This window comes from Saccostrea cucullata, unplaced genomic scaffold, assembly GCF_032062105.1.
Source record: "Saccostrea cucullata isolate Sc308-1 unplaced genomic scaffold, CSIRO_AGI_Scuc_v1 ctg25, whole genome shotgun sequence".
NCBI classification, from domain to species: Eukaryota; Metazoa; Mollusca; class Bivalvia; order Ostreida; family Ostreidae; genus Saccostrea; species Saccostrea cuccullata.
The window spans coordinates 149,883-176,168 of NW_026937967.1; the positions used below are offsets into that span (position 1 = coordinate 149,883).

At 31.5% G+C, this 26,286-nt stretch overlaps 1 protein-coding gene across 1 annotated transcript; it reads left to right on the forward strand.

Moving 5' to 3' along the window:
• Positions 1-23,744: 23,744 nt before the first annotated feature.
• LOC134249181 (C1q-related factor-like) lies at positions 23,745-25,909 on the forward strand. Its single transcript, XM_062731556.1, has 4 exons — positions 23,745-23,817; positions 24,642-24,724; positions 25,019-25,118; positions 25,426-25,909. The coding sequence occupies exons 2-4, from the start codon at positions 24,653-24,655 to the stop codon at positions 25,833-25,835; spliced, it is 582 nt and encodes a 193-aa protein (XP_062587540.1). The 5' UTR covers positions 23,745-23,817; positions 24,642-24,652; the 3' UTR covers positions 25,836-25,909.
• Positions 25,910-26,286: the final 377 nt, after the last annotated feature.

Consider the following 26,286-nt stretch of genomic DNA (forward strand, 5'->3'; position numbering starts at 1 on the left):
TATCGTGTGGACATATGAACGAAAATAAGCATTGTTAATTGACAATACGTCGTCAATATATCTAACTGTCAAGTTGTAAGCCATAACATGTGTTTACTTCTTTTCACGGAAAAGATTTTGAACAAATTCTGTTTCATATGACTATAAAAATAGGTCTCCTAAGAGCGGGGCACAATTGGTACCCATTGGAATTCCCATAGATTGTTGGAAGACTCGGTCTCCGAAAACCACATTGATATTGTCAATCAGAAACTCAAGCATGTTTTTTATCTCAGCTTCAGAGTTGAATTTTTTTACCAAAATAATTTTGCAATGACCAATGGCAAGGTAAGTAAATTTACGAGTCCGATTTTTATTGAAAAAGCAGCTGTCAAAGAAATCAAAAAGTCTGGACTTTAATTTATCGTGGTGAATAGTTGTGTATAAAGTTGAAAGGTCGTAAGTTTTTAAGCTGTTGATTTTGGTAAAATCTTGTGATGTCAAACTGTCCAAAAGTTTTTGAAAATGTTTCGACAGAAACATTGTAATAATGGTTTTGATATTTTATGGTTAAAGGTTATATTACTTATTATGTTTCGAAACAATGTCGCAAGCAAGGTTTTTTGTCCTTAATGCAATCGCTGCCCTAGACATTTTGAGTTTGTGTTCAAAGGTATCCCTAAGATATTTTCCTTAAAGCTTATAAATAATTAAATTTTTCTGTTCAATGTTGTTTACTTTATATTAAAGTAAGTGAAATATAAACACTTATTGGTATTTTCTTTTAAAGAACTACTCATTTATTCAGATATTATATGGTCAATAAAGCAGTATCTATAAAGCATTCTAAAAACGTGACTGTACACCTATGGTTATATATTTTTTAAAAATATATTTTTAATTATTTCTTCGAAATTATGAATAAACGAGAAATGGTGTTCTCGTGCACAAAAGTGATTATCTCTCTTGCTACATCCATTTGTTCTTATGTGTAGCACTATATAATATATAATTCTCAGCTGTGTATAGAGAGGATTTTTCCGAGGTTAATGTAACAATGAATTCTTGCATCTGTGTTTCATGTAGAGGATTGTTTACGATTATAAAACTTTTTCATGAATAAGAATTTAACATAAAAAATAATGCCCCAGTTGACATGTTACGTATACTTTGATTAAAATAATCAATTGTTTAACCGCTGAAACACACCAACTAATCTACAAATGTCTTTTGAATTCTTTTCGTCATGATTTTCGCCACTGAATCCATTTTTCCTCATCATATGCTGATGCATGAAGTATTATACCATAACAACCTGAAAAAGTAATTTTAATGATGATGCAATATTGTTTTGATTTCCGAGTACACAGGAAGGAGGCCGGTGAATTAGGATTCATGTAATCAAGCAAAGTTCTTCTGCTAGAGTTAAGAACAGGTGAGAGAGTTGAATTTTTATTTTTATCACGATGAAGGTGTCCACCCACAGGCCCCTATATCTTCGAGGACACTAATCTCCTATCTACAAATCATTCTAAGTATATCAAGTATATCAGAATCTTATAAGTTGCGTCGAGGCATTGTGCACCTCCTTTTTCACGTCTCGATAGAGGAGATATATGAGGTTAATTTCAAATGGCATAAAAGGAGATTGTCATCTTTTAAATAATACTTCGGATATCCAAGTCATATCTGCAAATTCTGCTACATCACCGAATTTTAAAATGAGACTTTCGTGGTATCTTTTTTCACATTGTGCCATTATGCACAACCTATTATTCATCCGTATATTCTGCATGTAAACACATGGTGTTTTCCATAGCAACATTGTACTTTACAATTCTGCTTTCTGCTGATATTTGAGCTGAGTGCATCATTTTGATTGTGAGCTCATTCCACACATAAACTCTGGGTTTTGACTTATAAGGATCCAAAGGAGTTAGAGCCCATAACCTACCTTATAGGATTAATCAATTTAAGTACTCTTAAAATGTCAAAATAAGATTCACAAGTCAAAAAATTATCGAAGTGGACACATAAATTATTTTACCATCTATAAGTATATTTATTAGCATATATGAAATACTCTTTGGTATCAAATGGTATCTGTTCTTCAACGATTCAACACTTATCTCTATTGAGTCCTGTCTATTCACTTGCGCAGCTCTAGTACAGAAATGTAATAGACAACAATGAAAATGTCAACTAACGTGCATTTACATATTTGCACTTTACTGCACATAATGTACTTTTTCGACATTAAAATGACAACTAAACGTGCACCATTCTTAATCTGAAAGATTTATGAGAGACTTTACCCTATCTTTGTTATGAAATGCAGATTGAATGAAATTGCTTAAACTTATCTTCACTCTCGTTACTTTCATCCTATCACTTTTGATGATTTTATTATGTCACATTTTACATTCGTCCAGACACATATGGGAAAGAAAAAAATGTCGTTTTTATGCATCCCTGTTTAACGTTTGTATATTATATATGGATAATTAAGGTTCATAAACCCTCTGCTCACTCATATGAAATTTTTCTTTAACTTTTATGATTTTCCAAAGCATATGTATATGCTAAATGAAATACAAACAATTATAGCGTGGCTTGCGGGACAAAATTTGACAAAAAAGGCACTTAAACTTGACAAATTTGTAAAGGAATAATAGACATTTGTGTCATTAAGAGTTATCTCTCTTATCAGAGTATCAATGTGCCTTAAGTCATTATTTATTCTGTACAGTACTCTATGTTCTGTCTGATACAGGGTTAATTGTCCTTGTGTCATTTTGTAACCTATATCGTCCTACTTATTTTACTGATCAAAAGCATCTATATCTATCATGTTCAATTGTCAGATCAGTTTTTGTTATAGAGCAAGAATAATCTCTATCTCATATTAAAAGGAAGCTCGTTGGTGACCCAGGAAATTAATAGTAAAAGTACAAATTAAAAATTTTCAGTTTAAGGACAGATGATACAATTTTTTTTGGAGGAGATTGAATATCACAAGTTTAGAAAAGTGGCCTATGGAAAATTATATTGGAAAATATAAGTAATATTTCAATTAAATTACAAATATGGACAAAACACACTCAGTAAATTTTGCAAATTTTAGAATATTCCTAAAAGTGATAAAATTTTATCAGGAAAAGCAAAATGGTAAAAATCAGCCTATAATATATTCCTGAGTTCTCGTCATTTTGCTTTTCCTGATAAAATTTACCTGGCTTGGTATACTTTTCTAAAGTTTATATTGAACTTTTAGCACCAATGTAATATATTCTAAAATTTATTTCCATCTGTAAACCTTTACTGGGTGTGTTTTGTCCATACTTGTAATTCTATTGAAACATTAGTAATATTTTCCAAGTCTATTTCATTTTTCATTTCTTAGGAGGAAAAAATTTAAGAACTATCCACTTTTCTAAACTTGTGACATGATATTAAGTCCTTTCAAAGAAAAAAAATGTTTGTATCATCTGTCCTTAAAAGACATATCAAAATTGCTTAAGGGTAGTTGAATTCAATGATCAGAAATATATTTATATATTACATGTATATTATTCCTATGTATGTTATGTTATTCCTATAAGATTCTAATGTGTTTGAAATATACAGAGATACCGAACAGTATTCAAGCTCAAAAGTCTATTCAACAATAAAAAATAGGAACAGAGCAAAAACAGATCTCCAGTACATCAAAGCTGGGACCAGGAGCCATAGAGAAGTGAGCATCCCGTGCCGACCGGTCACATCCACAGTGTGCTCCTTGTCATATTCGGGAAATAACGGGAGAATCCTTCAATAATTCAGTGTGTATATAATGGCCTTACAATAAGTATGAAAAACGTCAGTTATAATTTTACTTAATGAAATATTGTATTTGGTGACAAGGTCATTGTATCGAGAATATAACATACAAATGATGACTTTAAACGAGACTGTTGATATTCTTGTTACATCAACTTGTATGTCAATAATTAACCTCGTTTTAAAAAATATTCATACGTAGAACATGCTCTTGCGTATCGAATCAATCCCATTATGCAGGTGATGAAGGTACATTGCTTCCTAAGGAAGGGAAGTTGACGATTGAAAGTCATCTCATTTGTCGTAAAGCTTGATTTTTAGATTCGGGATATATTGTATCAAAATAAGAATGAAAATAAATATTGCTAATTGACAATACATCATTGATAAATCTAAATGTCGAGTTGAAGGCCATTGCAAGTGTTTTGTTCTGTATAGGATTTTGGACAAATTCTGTTTCGTATGAATACAAAAACTAGGTCTGCTATTAACAGGGCGCAATTTGTACCCATATTAATTCCAATAGACTGTTTAAAAACCAGTTCTCAAAAAAAAAACCCGCATCGATATTAATCAGAAACCCCAGCATCTTTTTATATCAACTTATGGTACTTTTGTGTATAACAGAATGTTTTAACCAGAGCTCCAAATAAGGTGTGTATTTGCAGAAATACGCATTAAATTTTACAAAATACGCATTGAAAATTAAAATAGAGCGTACAATTACGCATTAGCAATCATAATACGCATAACACCACGAAAGTACTGCGTACAAGTTGAAGAATACAGGTACGACTTACTTAATGATACGAATTGCGGTTAACTCAGTGTTTGATTTTTCTCAAAACGAAGTACAGATTTAAAAGCCTTGTAGTGATCAGGAATATTTTAGTAATGACTACGACGATCTCTATTTCGGGAGGAAGAATCGGAGATTTAGATTAAAATCAATTTCCATGTAGAGAGACTATGCACAAGGCATAACCTTTTTTTATTACATCATACATATTGTATGAAGGAATAGTTCATAACGAATTGTCAGGCGATTTTTACATTTTTGTTTCATTTAAAATTTAAACGTTAATCAGGGACGCATTAAAATGTAAAAATATCACAATCAAATACAAATCATTTTTGTTAAACAGAGCTCCAGATAATTTTTTACCCCAAAGTGTATTTACTCCCTGATTTTCAAATCAATGCAGATTTTGATTTTCAGCAAAATGATTGAAGAGTATTTTGTTTACATAGAAATGTTTTGGCCTTTATTTTGAGCTTGTAATCGAAGTATGAGTTTTTGAAGAGGGAAAAACTTCAAAGGTCAGTTCCTGTATTTATTTAAATAAATTTTGTAAATAACAACAAGACTTTGGACTAAGATTGGGAAGCATTCTTTTTTGACAAGGAAGATTGTACAGTAGGTCAAGGTACACTGTCAGAGACACAGATAACTTTTCCTTCATTAAAGATATCGTATCAAGAGTAAACTGAAAGAATCTCCGTTAATATGGTAAGTTGAGAGAGATGAAAAATTGGCTATGAACCCATAATGAAAAAAAAGGTTATGCCTAGTGCATAGTCTCTCTACATGGAAATTGATTTTAATCTAAATCTCCGATTCTTCCTCCCGAAATGGAGATCGTCGTAGTCATTACTAAAATATTCCTGGTCACCAATATCTCTCCAATATAATGAAGGGAATCCATTGACATGCTATTCTTTTTTTTAATAAGTGATGAAAAAAGTGTTTATTTGGCCGACTATTGTGTAAGATCCAACCATGCTTAATGAACCTTTGTGAAGAGTAAAGGTTCTGGTATGAAATCCACCACTGGTATAAAATTAAGTTTCTATAATTATGTGAAAAAATTCTTCCATAGGAGATGAAACAATACAATCAATCAACCAATCCCCTGTTATATTGAAATGAAACCTGTTTACATTGTATAGTATTCTTCTATTGGTATCATGTTTTGGCTATATATATATATATATATATATATATATATATATATATATATATATATATATATATATATATATATATATATATATATATATATATATATATGGAGACAAGAAAGCACTTACTTCTTTTTTCAAAAAGATGTTTCTATAATTTTAGTTTAGGCAGGGTTTAAAATCAATTTGAAGGGCCAATTAGGAAACAAAAATCATAATGTTGAAAAAAAAAATCATACTGCAATGCAAAGATTCATACCTGTCTGTAAATTATTCTGAAAAACATAATAACCTTGAGGTAAATTACATAATTTGATGCAATATGATATTTGTATTCTGATCGAACATTTTAATGATAAAGCATAATTGTGATTTGACCAGATTATAAATCACTTCCATCGATGTCCTTGCAATTAAAATGAATTCAATTTTTAAAACTCAGATTACCTTAATTATATTAATTTATTCGCCGTAATTAAGCAATTTAACCATTATTTACAACGTCATAATACATACCTCCGCCGATATTATTTCCGTGTGCGATATTTACCTAATTAACAATTAAAATTTAATGACCTTGTAATAAGTAGTGATATGATGGTTAAAACCCTTGTTAACATTGTCACACAAGGTGATATCTCTCAAAAGTAAAGAATGTTACTACGCAATTTTAAATAAAAATTAACCTTGACACATTATAATTAATAAATTATAAATACACGTATAATCATTTTTTCCCCCTGCTTTTTAAAAACAAATTCAAGTAAAATAAGTGAAATTTCACTTTTTAAACATTCTGTCAGAGAAAAATATTTTAAGGGCAACGTATAATGTATAATGGCAGCTCCATTCTCTTTACCTTGAATTGCCTGATTTAAATTTTTTTGAAAATTTCCAAGGAAATTTACATTCAAAAATCGCAAAAGGTACACACGGCTCTTAAACTGTTTGAATACAAATTTGTGCCAAGTATTTTTTTTTTAATTATTATTAGATGTTCTCTTCCTGTGTTTAATATATCCATATAGGTTTTCATTTGACACCGTAAAGGACATCTCAGAAATGATGCTGATTATAACTAAGACACTTAGAGAAGTTCCTTGAACACATGTCTATACACGTGTATGGTAGCTTTGCCACTTTCTCTACAAGTAATTAAGTATATTGGAGACATTTCTTATACGTATATGCCTGTATATTTCGAATTTCTTAACATATCTTTTGAATCTATCTCTATATAGTTTTAAAATCAGATCTTATAAAAAGTAAAACATCTATTTTTTTTATTAACTCTAGTTGTAAGAAAATTTGATTTTTTAGAAATATGTTTAAAATTAATGAGTATATTATGGAAACAAAAAATTCAAAAGTAATAATCTTATTCATTAAATTGTACAAAAACTCAAAGATAAATACATGTACAATAAAAGATTGAAATGCAACCAAATATAAAAGAAAAGATCATTGTAACATAACAAAGACGAAGTATGATATTTCTTATTGATTGATTATGGTTGCCAAGGTTTTACTACCATAAAAGGATATCAAATTTACTCTTCGAATTTTTAAACTTGATCCCATCTTTTTAAAAAGCACATTTCTACAGCTCAACTCACTTTTTAAGCTAACATGGTTTTTCACACAAATTAAGGTCACATCCCTCTTGTACTAAAATCAACATTATCGAACTTTAGTTCGGCAACATTACTCTGAATTGTATTATATGTAATGTCAAGGATAAATGTCCTTAAACATAATTATCTTAAGTTTCAAACGTGCCTGTTTTAAAGGGTAATGTATTAGTAAATGATACGATGTAACAACTATATGAATCTACCATAGGTAAATACAAATTGAAGAAAACGAGCTTTCTTTAAAACCTTTTAATTGATTTTTTTTTTAGATAAGCTTCTTAAAGGTGAGTATTTTTCTAAATACTTTAGTCAGTTGTCATACTCATACTCGTCTTGGTTTTGTCGAATTGTACCGACGAAAATGGACAACACTGCAGAAAGAAACCTTGCCAATAAGTAGGATATTGAATAAATGAGCCTCGTCGGATAGAAATCGACCTTATGGCAAAATTTATCAAATTTGAGATTTTTGTGTTTTTTAATGGTCCATGTAAAATCATTACAGAAACTGAAAACGGAATCAATAGATCTTCATTTATAACAAAGTTATTACATTTTGAAATTGGTCTGTTTGCAAAATTAACTCTGAGCATATCATGGTTTTTTCCACGATTCAATTGTGACGTCATGGTTCTCCGTTGTTCGGTAAGGCACCTGTAAACGCGTAGCAATCCAAGCAGTCATCATGTCTAAGTTAAAAGAATTGCTTAATAAATGACAAAAACAGAAGATCATGATGTACAATCCCAAAAACTGTGTTAACTGTATTTTAAATCCTTTAAAAAACGAATACCCCCCCCCCCCCCGATGTTTAATTTCTACTTTTCTGTCTTTCGTACCGACAGCTTTGTCTCTATGAATAACTGACCTTCCAATAAACAAAATATAGATCTACATTATACTGCTTTTAAGTTTGATAAAGCCTGTATCCTCAAAGCATGCAAGTTAGTTAAGACACTATGTTTGATTTTACGTAATCACCATGTAAAGGAAAAGGGAACCAATGTAGATTGAGTCAAAATTTACAGCGATTCAAATTCGATCTCAGAATACCTAGTTTCTTACAGCGAAATACATGAACCATGCAGCCAATAAATTCACAACTTAAATCATGCAACTGTAACGTGAAGCGGTCACCCATCCAAGGGTTAAACAGGCTCGCTGTTGCTTAACTTGCCTGAAATAGAGGGAGACTCTACCGCATCACCAGAAAAGCTAGCTCACTAGCGAGGCAGTATAAGTTCCCTATATATACTGTCCGCTACACTACAATAATTACTCTAAAGTTAAATTTAAAAAATCACATCCATCTGTCTATACATAGTGATTACGTGTAATCAAACATGGTGTGATACTAGCCCTGTGTCTAAAAGCAAGCTCATTTTATTAGGATTTTTCTCCGTAAACTACTGCAGCCACATTCACCTTCAAATAGCTAGTTCATAAATATTCACCCTGTTTTCCTCCACATCATTCTCGCTTGGTTGTAATTGGACGGATAGCTCGACAAAAATTTAGCCACTGTGTCTTTGTATTATTACCCCCCCCCCCCAGTAAAAACCCAATCGTCTTTTCATCAAATGTCTATCATCCATAATGTAGAAAAATAAATAAGTAAATATACATGTACAAATAATTGATTGATTGAATTTTGCTTAACGCCGAGTCGGCAAGATTTCAGCAATTATCGGCGGGAAATTTTTATCTGTTGCATGCAAAATACATGTACATGTAGTTGATAACCTTAATATAGGGAACTATTTAACGTTCCATCCGACGGACTATAATTTCAAAAATGCGTTAACAGTTAAAAAAGATTTCTCTCTGTGTTCTTCAACAAAATATCTCATAATGTACAAAATTTTACTTTAAAAATCAATTTGATGTGAATAATTTAAAATTCATTGTTAAATAAAATTATAATCATGCATCGTGCGTACATTTTTAATTAACTTCGAACGTGAGAGACCTCACCTAATTTAGAAGAGTAAGTAAAGTAAGTAAGTAAATTATTTATTATAGTGACATGTGTATTGTTACATTAATACAATAAATTTTACAACAATAAGCTTAGTTTCTTACACCCAAAGGACCTATATGTCACTGTTAATATTTTAACAATTTATATATACAAAGGCACATAATGCAGATAAATGATATTAGAATGTTCTTTTTGTGAAGAAGAATAAGTTTTATAGTTACATGTAGCGGAAAGTCACGGGAAACATAATGGTTTACACATTGGTAAGCTGAAATTCTCGACTCAATAAGTATGCATGCATTATTTTTGGAAGATGATTTTTTTTTTTGTTCTTTATAGCCTATAGTTTATCATCATCGGATACCCAAGGATGATCTCATCTTTACTCATCACCGGGCGATAGGTAAAGATGAGATCACTCGTGGATTTCCGACGATGATAGTTTATTTGTAACGCAACATTCTAATGCATTTTCAAAAAGAGATTTTTCATAAAGTTTATAAAATATTTTTATCAACAGAAAAAAATGAATGGATATCAATATGAATTTCAGAAATGCAAAAATTATAATTTCTTTGTTACATGTAACTGGAGTAATAGAAATGCATTGAAGGAAAGTAAAAGAAAAACATGAGCTATATTGAATTACGATATAAAACCATGTGCCAGAACATTTTCTTTCTTTTACAATTCAATTAACTGCAAACGAACTAAATGTTAAAAGAGAATTGATTACGTATAGACTGTATGGATTCTAAAATAAATTATATCATATTTAGCCGGCGAGATAGGTTTTTATACATGTATGATGACTTAAGAGGCCCCCCCCCAAAAAAAAAAAAAAAAAAAAAAAAACATTTACTATCCTTTAGAGAAAAAAAATATGTATGAAGGCACGCAGCGTACGGATCGACAGAATTCTGTAATCCCGTTGCTAACCCAATCCATCACAACACTTATAAAATTATAGACATTTCATAATTATTTGTTTTATGATTTTGTAAATTAAAAAAATCAATTTAAAAAAAATGAGATTTATAATCAAGTTATCTGTTGTGGGTATCCACCCTCTCTTTAAAAAATAGAGAATTGTAGAAGAATTTTATAATGTAGAGAACGTATTGATGTTATAATTTGAAAGTCTTAGTACAAAACGAAACCATATTCCAGCTATTCACGAACAGGTGAAATCCTGCTCAAGATGATTTTTGCGGAAGAGTTTGGTATTAACGGGGTTCGAAATACTTAACATTATGCTGAATATTTAAGAACACCTTTCAAAAAACTTTTGTTTTTGACACCCGACTTTAGAGTAATTGTTTTTTGGTTTACAACTCTTTAACATATTAATGACATAGAAAGATATGTTTTACAAACCGGGTCCATCTTACATTTTCGCCAGCCAAGTTAAAATCATATGTGATCCATCGTCGGTATTTTTATAAACTTGCAAAATAAGGAGTGAAATATTTAAAAAAATTAACTTAAAATCTGGTAATGGAAGAGAGACAAAAGTTAAGATAGAGAGAAAAAACATCTTGATTTAAGACAATGATTCCCCGTGTTGAGCCTCTTTTTGCGTTAAAGGGAAGCAACTTGCACAATTTATCGTATCCAGTCGCTTCGAACAATACGTGTTTCCGTTTGAGAATTACTGATATATGAAGAAATTGCCTTAAACAATACCAGTATTACTTGTTTCTTGATATCTCTTAATATTGTAGTTAGAAAAATGCGTTTTAAAAGTTGTTGAATCGTGGCCTTTGTACATTTTGTACTGAATCGATATGCCTATATAGCTGTTTGTTTTGTTTTCGTTGGTTAGTTAATTTCTGTGATAAATTTGAAAATACACATAAATTCATTCAAAGACATGAAACGTTAAAGTATATCTAATATAATATTGCGAATTTAATCGAGAATGAATGAATACACGTGCACACGATGATAGTAAATGAAGTTCACACACTAGGCTATTATACTGCATCAGTACATATGTGCGATTTTCTGTGCCAGATTACGTCTCCTCTGGCTAAAATATATAATCTAAACTACAATAAAAATATATTCTGTACTTCCTCAGTAATGCACCATGCCATCTTTTTTCTTCGCTCTATGTCTACCAACTTATTATTTATCTGGTGTTAGATTTGGCCTTACGTCTTCTGCTGTTTGAAAAAAAAAAATAAGTGTAGATCGGACTCGGCATTCCTCTGGCTTGTGTTTACATTGATCCATGGTAACAATAAAAAATTAGGCTCTACGAAGGGGAATACATTTAAACTTTGTTTATTTTATTAGTACATGTTTAAAATGATCCGATTTTTTGAAGAAAAATTCTTTGAACTGCAGTTGACGATGTCTAAAACATTCCTTACAGTGAAAACCATGTGTAGTAAAAATACCGGGAAATCTTTCTCAACTTTATTCGCTTTTTTCTCATTATGACGTTGCATACGATAAGGTCGATTTCTATCCGACGAGGCTCAAATGTTTATCTTTTTAAATAGCAAATTCTTTCTATTGAAAATAAGATTCTTTTACATTTACAGTTTGAAACTTTAAAATTTTGCAGTGGGACGGATCTTTCATGATTCTGTGGATTTTAGAAAGTAACTTTGATAAATGTCTGCTTTTGAACATAGAAAACAGAAAATAAAAGTCCTACCAGTTATAAAATGTGAATTATGTTTTTGACAAGTGAACTAAAATTTGATTAATGTAAACAATCACTTTTGATAGTATAATTTGATGCCTCTATACACAATATTGCGTTATCAAAATGTGACCCTATTTTGTGTAAAAAACCATGTGAGCTTTAAAAGTGCGTTGAGCTGTATATATAAGGCTGGTGGGGTCCTAATTTTCACATTTCAAAACAATTCAAAATTATTTCTTTACATAGATTGATGCTATGGATATAACCAGTAAAATATACATAAAAATCTTTATTTGTTGTTTCCTTGGATACTTACCCTTGTATGTAAATTTTCAAAACCTTTTATGATTTATATTTATGTACAACAAACCTGAAACCATGAAAGTGATTTATAGTATAATATTGCTTATACTTAATGATTTAAGGTCAAATACTTTTGTTTTTCTTCAGTTGTTATTTGAGTTTGATCGTGGAACATCTATCATTAGTGAATATTGAGCGTTTTAAAGCATTTTTTCGCGTTTAAAATGTATTCCAAATGTTCCCTAGTTACCACTTACTTAGAGATAAAGTCGAAATAGTATCTTTGTAGCAAAAGTGGCAACAAGATGTCATGTTTTTGTGAGAATGATTTGTTTGTTTTAACAAGTCTTTATTAAGACTTAGTAGAGATTTAAAGTAGCTGAAAATCTCGATTTTTCAGACTTTCAGGTTGTTACCATGGCAACCAAGACACATATATAACAACCAAATGTTATTTGATATCTGTTCCTGGTGTCAGGTTGTAATAATGGGCAAAGTTTTATCAAAATCGGTGACAATGCGTGGAAATGAAGTTTAAGTGATAACTGGTACAGAGAACTGCTCTGAAATTTAAATCGTTGGGTATTTCGTTGAACTAACCCCAATAATAAAATCAAAATATAATGGAAATATCAAGTTCTACATGGGAAAACTATTGATAAACTAAAAAAAGCATTGGTGGTGCTTAATATTGTGGTTTCTTTTAGTTTACAAACGAACTGCATAAACCACAAAATTGACTTGATTTTAATTTCATAAACACATATTGCCTTGATTGGCATGTCTCCAATATAGTCAGTCATAGAAGGAAATTGTATTTTTGTAAATAAAACATTGAATGAGGCTTCGAGGTCATAAAACAGAGACTAAACTATGGGTTTTTTTCCGTCATACTTTTGAAAAAAAAATGTGTTTTGGAAAAATGAAATTGAGATCAAACTTAATTGAGCCAATCATGTTAGAAAAGTATAAAACCACTTTTTACCAGGTAACATTTACTTCTTTTTTGTTTCTTGAACTAATGAAAGATAAATTTGAAGAATTTCAGCAAAAGGAGAAAAAAAGGCTTTCATATTGTGTATTTCTCCAACTTAAATTTCTTTACTTAAAAATAATCAAAAGAAACAAGCCTGATAAAGATGACGAAAAAGCCAAGGTACGATTTTTTAAATAACTCCCCTGAATTATAGATTATTAATTTCATTACTACTATGAATTGATTCATCCCTCTGAACTCGTTATGGGTGATTAAACAAAATCAGTTACATATGTAAATGTCTCCTGTTTGGATATTGTACTAAATCATTTACCGACACCAAAAGTTTATAACATACTTTTTTATCGTTAACTTCCTTTATTTATGTAGTACAGAAATACTGTGTCTTTATACTATCACCTGCATATGGAGTTATGCCTGCCAGTTGATTCATACCACAAGAGCATGCTATACGTACGAAAAATTTAGAAAACGAAGCATACTTAACATACAAGTTTCTCAAACAAGGTTATCACCAGTCTCGTTTAAAGTATTATGAGGTTAAATGCTGACAGACTTTTTCATACAAACTGTAAGTCCATTATTTACACACTGAATATCGTACGGATTTTTCCATTTCCCTGTAATGACAATGAGCACACGGTGGTTGTGAACTGTCGATGGAAAAGCATATACTTCCTTGGCACTTGTTCCCACCTCTGATGTTTTAAAAGTTCTTTCCTGTTTGCTCTTGACCTACTCCAAAAGATTTTTGGCCTGATAACTGTTATCTCCATATCTCCATATTTTATTTAATGAAATTAGACAATCATTAAATTGAATTAAATATCACAGAAACGCACGGTGATCTTCATGCACCTGTATATCAAATAGTGAAAGTCAATATTGACATTTTCTGCATAACTGACATACATTTCGGAAATTAGATATGCAAGAAAGCATATAAGTATGTTACGTGTTTAGAATACAAACTCATCAGATGAAACCACAAACATGAGGATGCTGATCATGACTGAACTTGATGAAACGATCAAATGGTGAACTTGTTGTACATTAAGCAATTAATTCATTATCAAGTGATTTCTTGCATTCCAATTTATCCCGGAGGTAAGGAATTGTACTGAGTCACAATAAACCACACTTCTTACACGGTATGCATTATGCAGAAAATTAGGTTTTGGTTCTTTACTTTATTTTTCCTTCCTTCATACTCAAGGTTGAAATAAGAAGATCATGTGACCAAAAGAACTAAAATGTATTGAGTATTCGATGACTGTCTAAGAATACTCTGACATGCAAGTTATATTAGATATTCCATGTTTCTGGCCAAACTTTAAACGAACCAATTGATCTGCAATCAACAATCTGATAAATGTATTGCAATATGGGTATGTCTTGAAGCAAAAAACCACGTAACCGTTATATATAACAGTGCAATACAGAAAGACTTTGCCGGCAATGGCCACCAAACGCACCTCCCCCCCCCCTTTCTCCTATATGAATTCAGAGTATTGTTCATGTTTCAAAAACATATATGAATTTTTGTGCCGTAATAAATATAACTTGCGGAAAAAATCAAATATAAGATGACCTCAAAGGCATATGTAGTGCAAATAATAGATTTATAATGGATTCATTTAATGAAACCTGTCTGATCAAAAGAAAAGTCAGATGTGTGTCAAGGTCACGGAAATGCAATGTGTAATTAGACCCCCTTATATTACTATATTTTTCAGTTTTAAAATTCCCTTCGAATTAGCATTTTCAAAGAACTGCAGGAAATAAAGAATAGACTCGTTGGATAGACCGCAGATGATTTAAAGGATAAAACTTAAAAGTAATTAATGAAAAATAATGAATTTATCACACCGAAAATCTCAGTGCTTTTATTTCCACACCAGTGCTTTTATTTATACAGAAGTACTCTGAAGTTGTCATAAAAAAGGAGCTTGAGTTTCTGATTGACAATATCTTTTAGGTTTTTTGGAGACCAGGACTTCCAACAATCTATTGGAAATCCCACGAGTACCATTTGCGCCCCAGACCTATTTTAGTATTCATATGAAGCAAAATTTGCCCAAAGTCGTATACGTGAAAAGAAGAAAACACTAACTGTGGCTTTCAACTCGACATTTACAGTGTAGATATATCGACGAGGTATTGTCAGTTGATTAATGAACAATTTTAATTTCCATTCTTATGTCGATACGATTTCTCCAGGTGAGCATGAGAGAAACGTTACCAGAGAGTCTGATACACCTGTTTCATATTTGGATATTTTACTTGAAAAAGACGTTAGTGGTAATTTAACAACGAAGCTCTACGATAAACGTTATTAACTTTTCAATCGTCAACGTTCTTTACTCTTGCAGCAATATACCTTCTTCACCTGCATACAGAGTTTATATCTCTCAATTGATTCAATACGCAGGAGCATGCTCAACAAATGTATAATTTCTCAAAGGAGGTACACTGTAAATTATTGACAAACAAGTTGCTCAAACAATTTAGAACATCAGAAGTCTCGTTTTATAGTAATAATTTCTTACCTTGTCAGCAAATACAGCCTATCATTGAGTCAAATGCTGACTGACGTTTTTCATACTCATTGTTAGGCCATTATATAATTATTTACACACTGAATTGATGACAAATGTTTTGTTTGTTATTTCCCGAACATGACAAGGAGCACATGGAGGGTTTGAGCGGTTGGCAGGAGATACTCACTCCTCCGTAGCGTCTGATCCCATTTTTGATGTTTTGGAGGACCGTGTTTGCTCGTTTGTATTTGTTTTATGGATCTTTTTTAGCTTGAATACTATTATTTCTATTTATTTCATTTGAATTATTTCTACTTATATTCATTTTCTACCTTTGCACTCATTCATAATGATTGCTAGATAATAAAAATATTTGATGGGATTGAATACTGATTTTTGTTATTGATTTCTGTAAACCAATATGTACTTCTTAATCAGGCATTATTTGGCATCTTACCAAATGGTGGTCTTGCCAGTCAACAACATAGGATTGCATGGCATGCCTTTTAAAAATGACACGCTAACAATATTTTCTTAAATTGATTTAAGGAACAAATATTAAAATTTATTTGGTATTTGATATCCCAACTGATGATCGGATGATTTTATGCAGAACAAAGTATTTGGAAAAAAGGAATGGAGATGACTGAAGACCTAAACTATGATTATTCATATCGTTATGTATACTCTGATTTTTCGATGTTTTCGAAAGAGTAAACTTTTTAAAATCACCTTTTTAAATTAAATTATTTTTACTTCAAAGAGTCATAATATTTTTTATCATAAAAATAAACAATTAGGGCTATGAAATGTTAAATTAAGTTGTGTCATGTAAAAAAAATGCGATTTTAATGTAAATGAAGATGGTTCGTATTAGATACTTTAAATTGAGTTTGATTTGTCAAATTTACTTAAGACTTTGCATTGTTTTGATAACTTTGTTCAAGAAAATGTAATTAAGTGTCCAAGCGTCTACTTGTTTGTCATTTATTGAGAACTGTCTGGCTTGTTTACTTATAAAATGTTCAAAATAAGCATTACATCTTAATTACAGTTATAATGTTGATTAAAGGTTTAAAGTAATTTTAATTACATACATAATTAATTCATTACCCCACTTTTAAAATTTCTCTGGTCTATAGATAAATAAAAAAAAATAAACAACCTAGGGAAAATTTTGCTACCGAGTTCTCAAAAAGCATGATATTGAATATAATAAATAAATAAATAATAAAATAAATCATGCATATTAATGATTGCCAAAACAGGGAAAAAATATATTCAATAAAAACAAAGAACACTGCTTACATAACAGAAACTATTAAAGTAAATAATTTATAAATCATATTGTAACTTGTTTATTTATTGTTACGTGTACCTAAGATAAAGGTGAAAATGTGATTCAATCGTAGTGACATGTGAAATGAAATTTAAAACGAAGAATTTATTGAGATCATTACAATAGGTTTGTCGCCATGGATGACATAATGACGGAAAAGTTTTCACATGTAAATAATGAAGCAAAAGTAGTAACATCCGAAATAATCCAGTTACCTTCAACGATTCATTTGCAGTAAATTAAAGTAAGATGTCGTTATTCCTCATAGTTGTGTTAAAACAAAAAACAATTTAAGTCAAATGAGGACTAAGTAATAAGCAATATACCTGCCTCATTTTTTAGCTAATTAATGCCTTTTGAAGTAAATCAGACAAGATATAATTTTTATATTTTCATTTAAAAGGGTTAAACGTTCGTTGATGAACATTTATTAAAAACACTTTACATTTTGAATAATGAAAATACGTCGTCAAGCTTAGCAGCAGCAAACATATAGTAATATACGAGAAAAAAATGACAGCGCAGAATAATTTGCCCACAAGGTTCACTCTGTAATGCATTTTTATCATAAATTTAGTATAATATACAAAAAATGCATGCAATTGAGTTTAAAGATAAAATTTTTCACAAAAAAACCCATTGTCAACCAGAGTCTGCTGGTTTTCTTTGGATGCAATATTCATAGTAATTTATTAAAAGTTACTAAATAAAGACGTAAAAAGTGAGAGAAAGAAAAACAAACAAAAACCTATACCCTATACATATATGTGAGGAGTTCATAAAACACGATCTTCCAGGGATGGGAACAGGTTCCAAGTGAGAGTAATACCACTTATACGAGCCTGGTCTCGGATAAGTGAGTTTATTTCAGTAACCCTATGTCCCTCCATTCCGGATATCTTAAGTCCTTTCAGATATATAATTATATTAACCCTTAGTCCCAACCTATCAATCCGGATAATTTAGGTCCGTTTACATATACTAGTCTAATATTTAGTTGTTTCCTCCTCTTCCTTTCTCGATAAATCGATAAAACGGTAAGGTCATGGAAAATTTTGTGAAGTTGAATTGTTGCAATGTTTTAATTTTCCCCATTCCCTAATGGTGCCCTGCTTCGTCCAGCGTTTTCATCATGTAGTGAATTCTGTTTGATTGCGTGTTCTGCAAAGACTGCCTGTTGGATACAGCGTTCGCATCAACCAATGTAGCGGTGATGAGGTCTCTATTTTACCTATATCGTGATGACTGCCTGTTGGGGATTGCGTCTACATCAACCAATGTCGCGGTGATGAAGTCTCTGTTCTATCTATACCGTGATGACTGCCTGTTTGGGATAGCGTCCACTTCAGCCTTGTTGGGATTGGAATTCCTAGTGTTTGTGTATTCCGTCGCACCTCAACGCAATTGGACGAGTGCAACACATATTCTTATGCTCATTCCATTGTTTATTGACTTGATTGATATTTGAATTGATTGATTGATTAATAATTGATTGATTGACAAGTAATTGACTTGATTGATATTTGAATTGATTGATTGACTGATTGATTAATAATTGATTGATTGAATTTGATTATTGCATTGGTGACGTTCATGCACTTGTGACCTACCAAAGTGCATGAACCTATTTGGGTCGTCACATTTATTGTATTGATTGTTGATTGTGGGGCAGCCCTGTGGTAGCCCCAGCAAATTGATCACCGCGGCCAGAAGCGCCACATTAAACAAGCAAAATAACATCCATATTGTTTGTTTGATTTATAGGGAATCTGAATTAAACGTTCCCCATTTATCGTTCACACCCTATGTGACCCTTATAAATTGATCATGAATACATTGCGTCGTCAAATCTAGTATAAAACATAGTCCAAAAATTTAGTTTGAAACAAGTGAGCCAATATACACGACCTAGTGAAAGGTTATATTTATAAACTCCGCTTGAAATGTGAAAGGGTATATGAATTGTACATATTTTATTGACAAAGTCAAAAGGATCGGATACAAGTTCAGAAATATAGATCGTAGGAGGGTATATGGTAATGGGGATGTCCGTCCGTCCGTCTGTTACGCTTTTGGGTACCCATCTCCTATCCGCAACTCCTCTCAAACCGGTGAATGAAATTTGATGAGACTTTCACAGAATCTTTATTATGTTCCCCAAACGAACTTTGGGAACATATCGTTTTTACTTTCTTCGTATTTTTCGTCGCCCGCGTGACGCAGTGGTTGGAGCGTCTGCTCTAGAGTCGCGAAGTAAGGAGTTAACCTTACGTCACGGGTTCGAATCCCACTGTGGGACGTGAAGACCAGTCTTTCGGATGAGACTGTATAAACCGAGGTCCCGTGTCGCAGTAGGTGCGCGGGCACGAAAAAGATCCCTCCCTGCTCAATGGCCCTGAGTACTGAGTAAAGGACAAAATTTGCAGCTCTCCACCGGCAAGTGGTGGCATCTCCATATGAGTGAAAAATTCTCTAAAGGGACGTTAAACAACATACAATGAATCAATCAATCGTATTATTCTTCTTCATTGGTACTTCTTTGTCCGCGAGTGATCCCGTAAACTACTCGTCCGATCTAGGTGAAATCTTTTTAGGGTCACGAGGCATGTTATGAAGATTTGAGGAACAAATGTCATTTTGCGCGCACGTGCTTTCATGTGCGCACACGTGTAACACGTGAAATGACCAATATAATTGACATAGCTGTAACTTTTTAATTTTTTTATGAAATGCTTTGAAACTCATAATATTACACAGTTATGGAATGGGTACGAGGGAAATAGCAAATTTATGGTTCCCCTTGGGAGGAAACTATTTACCGAGGCGTCGGAGCCGCCGAGGGAAATAGTTTCCTGCCGAGGGGAACCATAAATTTGCTATTTCCCGAGTTCCCATTCCATAACTGTTTTATTATACCGAAACAATCATAGGCGATTTATTATTTTTTACCAGATGTTCTGACATTTAAAAAAAACACTGTACGAGGCATAATTACAAATGCATGCGGTTTAACACACTATGATAAGTAATGCATCGTGTCCTAAAACAATTAAATTATTTTTAAAAAGTATTTTCATTGACATTTCGAAGAATTATCGTTGTCTTCATTTTGCTAGAATTCAAGTATGATTTTGACATCGCATGTCGAAATGTTTTGACGTCATAGTTACATTGCTAATAACATGACGTCACAGACTCGAGATTCCTTGAACTCCGCCCACTGAACACTTTGATTGGTTAAAATTACTAATAAATATTCATGAGGGAGTAGTCCCAGGGAGTAGCTCAGATTTTCCAGGGAGTAGTCTTCAGATGAGGACAGTAGTCTCTTCTCGGGGAAATAGACAGTTTTATGGTATTAATTTTATATAGAGTAATTACATTAGAGTATAATAAAAAAAATATATTAGTAGTATAGACATGGTCAAAATAGCATGAACTCAAGCGCATGCACGTGCGCTTCGCTCTGATTGGATAAAACAAAGGTCTCAACATCTTTCTTGTTTCTTGACAAAATACTTTGACATTTGAAACATAGTCATACATTAGGAGGTTCTACAGCATGATATATAAGAATTATCATGAAAACACGTGCATGCAAGTGAGCTGCAATCTGATTGGCTTAAACTTTAAATACCTATAACTTTCTTGGTTCTCAATAAAACAGGATGAAATTTAGAACGTAAATAGGTATTATGGATTCCTACATTATGCTGCAAAATTGAATGCGAGGACCTGCAAACAAGTGCACCTTGCACGTGCGCATGCTCAATGCCTAAAATGAACAATTACTTGAAAAAACGATAAGATTTATGCATGCATTATTTTTTTTATTCTTTGGATATAAACATATTTTTATCGTTTAGACAACTTGTCATGATCATATTGCATATGCATGCACCTGCGCATGCAAGTAATTCGTTAAATGATATCATTGTAACTGTTTTATTCTTTTATGAAATCCTTTGATACTTGCCAAATAAAATAAAGTCTTAAGGGAATAAGACACAACAGGGGATTTGGGGACCGATTGGGGAACATCTGTAGCGGTCTCCGGTACAATTAACAGTAGTTACATATTGCCATTGTGCACCTGTTATTTTACTTGATCCTACACACATTTTGGGTTTCCCATAGAAAAAGATGGACTTTGCCATTATAATCATATGCGAGGCAGGGATATCATTGAGCTCTGTGTTTACAGTACCTCTACCGGTATTTTTTGACATTTCATTGAACTCAGATTTATCTTTTTGGTTTTGACAGACATCAGTTTAATTTTGGCCAATGCACCCTTTTTAAAGGTTTAGTGAAAAGTAACTCAGCTAAGGTGATACGTTAAAGCATGAATAATCAAAGTTGTTGATGATGCAATTTGAAATTACTTTATTTTCCACATTAGTCCAAACAAATAGTTCTCTGCATCATAAAAACAAACTTAATGGCAACAAAAGATTTTTATATTTGTTAATAATACCATGATAACAGAAAATAAGTCTTTGTTTTTTAATCAAGTATTTATATTTAATTATTATATTATTCAATTATATTTACAAAACTTATTTATTCAAGGCCGTTCATCACTTGGTTATTTATCACTCAATTCAAATAATAATTCATAATTGTTTTATAAGATATTCTACATATGCCAAAGAGAGTACCACGATTAACTGCAGTAAGATATTCAATATTACTTTTCTATACATTTAGCTATTTGAATTTCAATACAACCGTAGAATGCTGACATGTCTTCAAATCTAGGATCTTTTCAGCTTTGTAATTTAAGGACAAGTCGAGAACTAAAAGTACGTCTTGTGTTGATTTATAATGAGGTGATTTCATGAATATCAATATTAAAGAATGAGGAAAGTGTAACATAATGAACAGGCATCTAAAGAACTCTTCAGATATTTAACATAGCTGAGTTCCTTGTCGTGATACTTCAAAGAAAGAGAGGTTGATAAGAAAACAGCAGTAAAATACATCTCTATCAGGACCTGGACACTTCCGAATTGCGCAATACATATTCATAATTCCAATGTTTTGAGAGTTGGGAAATCCAATTTCTCAATTAAATTTGACGTATCTTCAGATACATGTACAATCACTGCGTGTCATTTAAGAAGCAGTATGTAATTATGGTATGTTTAAATGTAACCTATTTTCTGATCCCAGAGTAAAAATCAGCCTAGAATACCAAAGTAAAATTTCATGAAAACAACATTTATGTTACAGGCTCAGTCAACACATACATTGTATTCTTATTTTTTCAATATTTACATTTGCAAGTACATCATTTCAAAGAGATAACAGGTTATTGTTTTGTTAATTTTTTTTAATTTATACTTGTTATAAGAATATCGTTTTTTGAATTCATACATATTACATTTGCTGGATATGCAATTTTAAGTGTTATTCTTTTCATTAAGGTGTTAATCTTAATTTATCTACTTATTTTCTTGCTGATGTTTCTGTTTATGAGATGATTCAATGAAACTCTGATTTCTTTTAAAGAAGCGGTTTGGTTTATCCGCATTCTTCACACTACTTCGTAAAAAAAATAGGTAATGATATTTGGTTTTGCTAATGAAATCAAATGTCTCATTAAAATACAGGTAAACTTCAATCTGTGTCGTTATTGATTTATATCAACATGTTCAATAACCAGTAATCATTTGGAATGTTCTTCCTTTAACATACTTATAGTGCAACTCAATCGTCACCAAAGAGTGAACTTGACAAAGAATAAATTTGTAATTAAGAATGACATAAAAGATATTTCTTGTAATTTACTTTAGGTATTGAAGACATTCTTCATGTATGTTATGGTATAGATAACAAAAGATAGTTTCCTTGATCAAGCATTTGCATAATAAAATGTGTTTTATCATAAAGATTCTTCCTCTTTTATTTAAAGATACACTTTTCAGTGTCCACGCGCAAGTGGTGGCGTCAACATATGAATGAAAAATTCTCGAGAGAGACGTTAAACAGAAAAAATGAAGAAGAAAAAAAAACACAGAAACAACAATACAAAGAAGCAATTGTTAAATACACCTATTGAAATCTGTTATGTACAGTGGCAGCAGCATTTGATTAGGATTCTTGCAGAAGCGCTAGTTAATAACAGTTGATTATCATGAAAAATACATTTAATTAATATGATATAGTTATTTTATCTATTAAATACTTTTTTCTTATGAATACAACCTAGAATTTCGGTGAACATATAATTAATCTTATCTATTACTTCATAATATACATTTAGCATTTCCATGAACTATTCTGGATTTTTTAAACTGTAAAAATTTAAAGAAGATTTATTTTAGATATGAAGTAAAGTAATGTAGGATTATTGATTTTGAAACATACTTTTGTAAGTTACACTTAATTGTAAGTGCAGTATGTATGTAATAAGCATCACATATTTTTTGTTACAAATGGTTTCTTTGCGTGCGACACATAACTCATGCAATTCATATAAAATTTCATTCTTTAGTGAATCCAATTTTTTCAACTTTATTTTTCATAATCACTTTGCAAAGTACGTCGCTACTTTTGTTTAGTGTTTTTTTTCTTCATATCTTTGATAGAGCAGGCACATGTAAGTACCAAAATAGTTCTGACAACTAAAAATACATACTAGTGTTTGCATAATTAAAATGGTATCCGATTTCTATTCTATAATGAATAGTTCAGGGAAGACAAAAGTAGTCGAATATTTTTTCAAATGTGTAAATTAATAGAAACTATATTTTAAGTGAACTTTTAGAATTTCATCATTTTTTTTTTAAATAAAACTATTTATCCAGAATTCCTTTGCTCATAAAATACTTTGATTACATTGCAATTGGAAAAAAAAATATAACAATTGTGGCCATTAAATTTAATTTTCTTCGTGTAGTTCAAGAGAAAAAAAAATTTGGTATCATCGGTCACTCGTAAACAGGCACCGTCCTAAGTTGAATACTGTACAAGACTATTTATTAGCGAGAACTTTATTTTTGCATAATTACTTGAGATCGTCTGGTTTCGGAAAAATATTATATTTTATCAGTAAGAAAATTTACAGCAAAAACCAACATTAGTGATTTTTTTTTGTCTTATAAATGCTAATAAATGCCAAAATTCAAAATTGGGAAAATATGGTGATTTATAGTTATATTAAGATCGCAAGAGAACACATGCAAGATATGCAAGAGCTACATGTTTGCCCCAGATATCAGTTGTAAGCACCCTGACTACCATATGATTTAACTTGCCGGATCTTGTCTTTTGATCCTTTCAGTATCATAAATATCAATAATCTAAACGTCTGTTCATTGTGTAAATTATGCATTTTTAGATTCTACATATATAAGTACGAAACAAAATCAAAAATATTCATACAATTGAAAAAATATAAATAAATATACTTTACTGTTTTAGAAGGTAGAGATATGATGTCACTGACCATTATTTTGACGGCTCTTGCCTTGTTTGAAATTGATGCTGTTCTCGGTCTGGAAAAGGTGAATTTCTTACAAAATGTTAATGTTTTCTAACAGAATTTTTTGTATTTAGTGTTACGCATTCTATAATATGAACAAGAATTATTTGTTAATTTTTTAGATTGATTATTACGTTTCGAAATCTCCAACCAATTTTATATAAGAACTGAGATATGTACACATTTTTAAAGATTTATTGATTTTTTTTTTCCATGAGACAAAGTTAGAATTTCTACAAATGTTGATTTAACAATTTATATTCTCGCAAACAAAAGGAAAGACAAATAAAATAAAATGTACTTTTCATTTTGTCAGCGTCTTTCTGTTTACGGATTAAACAGTCAAATAGCAGAACTTAGAAGTGAATTGCATCAACTGAAAACCCGAGTATACAGACGATTGTACAAGGGTACCGGTAGGTTCCTGTTTTCTAAAGACCTTTTACTAATACGGTAAACCAACTATTATTTGCGTGCGAGAAATCTATGCGAGTTTCGCTATCTACTTTTTCTTGCGAATAGGTAGAGAACGTTTCCTCACTTGCGCACTGATTGAAAACAGAGGAATCACGAATAAAAGATGTCGCAAATAATAATTGGTTTACAGTAGTTATTTTAATAATTCATTTTGCCAAAGTCTATTTGATAATATAGCTGTGTGTTTAATTATGAACGTTACTCTTTCAAACGTCATTTTAGAAACATCTTGTCATTTATCTCTAGGAAGCGGGACCGTTGCTTTCACAGCATACATGTCAGGAACTGGCCGAACCATCTACTACAAAGGGCAGATCTTAAGATATACACATGTTCTCAATAACATAGGAAATGGGTACGACAAACGAAGGGGTAGCTTCCGTTGTCCATCGTCCGGAACGTACGTCTTCTTCTTCACCTCCATGCCAGAACGAGGAATGAGTCATTCAATTTGGTTGACTCTCAATGGAAAATTCATCGCAGAGGCTGTTTCAGGAAAAGTTGAGAAAGGTTACAACATGGGAAGTAACATGGTTATCCTACGTCTGAAGAAAGGAGACAGGGTGTGGATCCGCGCCTCCAAGAAATGGAAATTAAACTCGGCAATTAGATTCAGATATGCCGGGAATACTTTCTCTGGTTTCAAATTGTCGTAATGAATTACCAACTGAAAATTACTTTCAAAGAATTGGGTATCATGAAATAAATTATTTTATTTGCAAATATTTTGGCCCTATTGTTTGTCATTTGTTTTTTTAACACTTTTTGTTGTGCAGTGATATTCCTTTTGTACCTACTTAACTTTAGTTAGATGATATGTTGGAGGATCGTGTTTGCTGATCTGCTCCTATTTTGTATTGTTTTGTAGACTTTTGATCTCGAACACTGTTCATTATCTTCACATGTTTCATTAAGTCGGCATTTCGTATTATCTATGGTCGTAATTGTGACCATTTTAGCAAATACAATCTATCTTTGGAACTTATTTTGCTGACAAGTTTGAAATTGGCTGTAAGATCTTTGTTTTTATACTAATTTGACAACGCTTCATTTTGATCTCCTTATCACCTATTCACAAAACTTAAACCACTTGAATTCGTTGATTTC